Source organism: Oryzias melastigma, linkage group LG3 (genome assembly GCF_002922805.2).
Source record: "Oryzias melastigma strain HK-1 linkage group LG3, ASM292280v2, whole genome shotgun sequence".
NCBI classification, from domain to species: Eukaryota; Metazoa; Chordata; class Actinopteri; order Beloniformes; family Adrianichthyidae; genus Oryzias; species Oryzias melastigma.
In genome coordinates, this window is record NC_050514.1 from 14753312 (window position 1) to 14757808 (window position 4497).

General features: G+C 37.2%; 1 protein-coding gene across 1 annotated transcript in view; it reads left to right on the top strand.

The window, feature by feature from the left end:
- The first annotated feature begins 1305 nt into the window (after positions 1-1305).
- cmtm4 (CKLF-like MARVEL transmembrane domain containing 4) overlaps positions 1306-4497 on the top strand; it is a 16258-nt gene continuing 13066 nt past the window's right edge. The window contains exon 1 of the mRNA XM_024295710.2: positions 1306-2212. Within this exon, the coding sequence (XP_024151478.1) occupies positions 2027-2212 (186 nt within the window). The 5' untranslated portion in view covers positions 1306-2026. The remainder of the gene's footprint in view (positions 2213-4497) is intronic.

Here is a 4497-nt window from a genome sequence, read left to right on the forward strand (position 1 = left end):
ACTGTTTTTCTGTTGTTTGCTTTTAACAACTGCTTTGCTTTTGACATCAATAAAACACCCAAATAATCATAGACTGTCAATGCAAAAGGTGTCTTGTGTTTTTGCAGTTAAACTTCAGATTTCTTTGTTTTAAATACCTTCACTGTTTGCACACGTCTCTAATGTCTTCATTTTAAATACATGACATTGAGCTACAATTTGTGTAAATATTTCTTCAAAGTCACTACATTAAGTGTTGCAATGCATTGGTTGAATCTCAATATTTTGAAATCCACAAAGGTGTCACTTATTCAGGGGCGGGGCCAACTGATAATTAAAAACCTACTCCAATATCAATTATTTTTGCTGTTTTTAACATTTTCTTGTGATATAGAAGATACATAAAGACAATTAATATTGAAATTTCTTTTCTTGAGTCCTTTATTCAAATAATTGGGAGCACATGGAAAAGATGCCATTAGAAAAGCCTTATACATGTAATTAAAGTGCTACAGTCAGCAAGATACAAGCATCCTGCTCTGCTCCATTCTGATGCATCCAGATAAATGGATCCAAATAAATCTTCTTTTTCTTCGTCCGAGCTGGCTCCAAACTGGTTGGATAGCTCCGATATTGATCACCGTTTTTGCTGTTGTGAGGGGCTGTAAGCTAGTGGGAGATAATGTAAATGAAAAAAAAAAAGATGTGAAATAAGGTCAGGCTTACTCTGCATTAATAGTTGCACCCACATCTCAGGTTAATTTCTGGTTAACTCTAGCCACTCTGCAGAAGCTATGTCCTAGAAAATAACAGATTTTTTTTATTTTTGCAAAAATGCCAAAATCATAACTAAAAGCACTGGGAATGTTTTTTTAAATAGTTCAAAGGATGTTTAAAGTGGGACAAACATGTTCTTGTGACAGTTTTCTTATGATGGAGGACACATAAACCTATAAAGAAAATATTATACATTTCTAAACTATTTGCTTAGTCAAGTTGTAATTCAGGAGCAGATGAAAAAGTGCAGTATGAAATATAGTTTGTGACAGGAAAATATGCTCAGGAGGAAAATTTTGAATGAACTCCCGCTTCTCAGCAGAACCTGCACAAGAAAACTTTCTTCTTTAACTAAAATTTAAAAAGAATAATAATTGTTAAAATACAACTGGGAACTTAAAAAAAAATTTCAAAAGATGATCGGAGTAGGTTTATCATTGTGTTGATGCTTCAGACTCCTGGAGCATCCTCAACTATCCTCCCCTGCAGTACAAGCATTCATCGATAGGGGGCAGTCAGTGAATTTGTTTCCTTCAAAATGTAGTTGCTTTTGATAAATGACACACATTTGCTTGTTTTGCCCCAGGGAAATGTCACGGGACTACAGAGAGTAGCTGATGTAGAGAAGCTGTTTACTTTATTCTTCACAATAATCTTCTGCTTCTCAAAGGAAACAAGTGTTAAGCTCCGTCCCACAAGTAAATAAGCCTCGTCTAATCCGTGAAGAACAGAAGCAAATTGTTGGTATTGAACAAGTGTGAAAATAGGAGTCGTAACGTGAGACACAGTTGGTATCGTTCGGATTATTGTCGGGTTTGGAGACTGTTTGGGAGCTAAAAATAAAAAAAAGAAAGCTACTAAAGAATGTGCAGTCTCCAGAGGGGGCGGGGCCAAACCTGCCTTCAGACTGGAGCGGTGAGGAAGAGCGGCTTTAGTTTACTACAGCACGGATATCTGGATGCATCTGCTTAGATAAAAGTAGAGTTTTTGCCTCTAAAAAACGTCCCTTTTTATTTTTGAAGAAGCGGGATATAGTTTGTGGATACCGGGACTCGAACAGGCGACCATTGGCGGCAGGAGGAGGCAGCGGGTGACATAAGCAGCACAGACCAGGCGAATATCCCTGCGCGTCATGCTCGGCAGCATCTAGCGCCGCTGCTGAAACAACCCGGGGCAGCTCCGTCCTTCTCCGCCCGCCAGTCCCAGCCTGCATGGAACAGAGTGTGCCCTTCTAGAGTCTAGCTTCTCCCGATTTAAAAACAACAACAACATGAGGACCACCGAGGAGACGGAGGGCTTTGACGGCGAGGCCTCCAACACCTCCATGATCTCCGGGGCCAGCAGCCCGTACCAGCCCACCACCGAGCCCGTCCACGCGCTCAACGTCCTGGGCGGACTGAGATGCGACCTGGAGTACCTCCGCTCATACTTTGGCATCCTGAAAGCTGTGGAAGTGGTGAGTTTAAAACACTCTACCAGCCCTGAAACATGAATAACTGCGTGTTAAACCAACCTATTGACTCACCAGGACAAACAGCTGTTTGTCACATTATTTATCACATATGGAACTCTGATATACACAAAATAAACCAAAAGATTATATACAGTTTAGTATTTTTTTTACTTTAAAAATGATTAAGTGTCAATAAATATGGTAGTTGTCACTCCAAGCATTTTATTACAATTTCTCTTAATCTGAGTCATTATTTAACCAGTAAGCTAATCTTTTATTTGTCAACGTGTATACACTTATAAACTGAATATGTTTCCATCCCACCTCAAAGTAGTAAAACATGAGTGATGGGAGGTGAAGATGGGTTCGTGTGTCAGAAGAGGAAATATCCATTAGCTTTTGAAGTAATTTCCTCTTTTAGTTAAAAAAAAAGAAAGAAAAGAAAAAGTAGGTCCCCATACACAAGCACAAGCACTGATGTGTGTCTGCAGCCGGAAACTGTTCAGTAATTACCTCCTTCAGTGTTTATGAACAACACAGGCTTCCCAAAGATCCAGAGTTTAGCTGCTACACTTCTTTTTTAACAGCAGCCTTGAGCTGGAAAGAGAAAGACAATAGAATTAAACAGCTGGTTAACATGATCAGACTTAGCTCGTGCACACTCACCTGTGATGTTTGCTCTTGTGCACGCAGGAAGACGGAAAGAAAAGCCACCTTACCAAAGAGTTTGGAGGAGATGCTTAAGTTTTGTCTTCAATTGGGAGTAAATCCATCACAACAGATCATGTGATTGCAATAGTTTAGGTGGAAAAACCGTACAGTCCTTGTTTGTGATTAAGCTACATTTATTTCATTTTGAGAACATTTGGATTTACCGCATTTTTAGTCCATTTTGTTGCTTAACTAAAACTAGACGGCCATGATAGTCTGCTGTTTTTCCTTCCAGTGGAGTGCTTTGGTCTTGTAGGGATTTTCCAGTTCAGACAGTTTCTTCTCTGACTAGAGGATGACCCAGGCCTGCATTCACTATCTCTGAGGAGGAATCCAAGGCTTCCTGCCAGAATTCAGTGGACTTTAATTTGCTGCTCTGTCTTTGTTTCACTAAGTGGCAGTCAAGGATGTATAACGACCTTGTAGCACTTATTCATAGCAGTAGTGAGCTGTGTGTTTGTGTTGTGCTAAAGTACCTAATGCACCGAGTATTCCACATGGAATCATCCATGCACCATGCAGATCTTGTGGCAGTCCTTTAATGGATTTTAGAGAAAGTAACATTGTTCCACAGTGAAACATTATTTTTCTAAAACCATATCTACAATTAATTCTACCTTATTAGACCTACTTTTATTGTGAAAGGTTTGATATTGTGCCGTTTAAGGCTTTGATTGTCTGTTTTTTTTTTTTTTTGTTTGTTTGTTTTTAGAAATACCTGATTCAACTGCCACAGCTCACCTGTATCAGGTGTGTCCTGTCAATTAAAAACTGTAGAGGGATGGCTGTAAAAGAACAACAAAGTCTTTGTTAAACAGACTGCATGATACATTTAATCTGCTATCATTTATGTTTTTTGGTTTATTCTTTTAGGGTTCATTCTGATTTTTTTGGTTTATTTTAAACATTAATTATAGACAATAAATCAAAATCACACTGCACTGATAAAAACAAAATGAAAAATTGATGTAAAATTCAGAAGAAAATATCTGTGTAATTACTTATAATGAATTCTCATGACTTATTCGCAAAATACTTCAATTCCACATTGAGATTTATGGGTTGTTTTTTTTAAACATCATTCAAGTTACATAAACGCAAGATAAAGCAATTAAATTGTTTTGTAATGATTTTTTTTCATGTAGTCTTTCATTATAAATATACGCAAACACATTTATTTAAGGGGGAAAAAAACGCTTAAAAAATACGTATTTTTTTTCTTCTTGATATCAGGCATCAGATAAGTTGAAATAAATCTTAGACTACTATAGAAAAAATATGCTCAAGGCTATTTTTTTTTATTTTTTTTAGCTTATTGATAAAAGTCAATATTCATGGAGTAAACTTTTATTTACCATTTATACTTTAGGGATTTTTTTAGGTGAGTTGCTTTCAATTTAGTTGACAGTGATGTATGAGGAGCAGAAAGCCTTTTATTTTGGAAGATATTCTGCCAACTCATGCTTAGGTTCTTGTAAAAACTGATGTGTATGACTGCGTTCTTTAAAAGCAACCACAAAAAAAAGTCATTCATTCAAGACAAAGAAGCATCTGTAGTTAAGATACCACATCAAGCA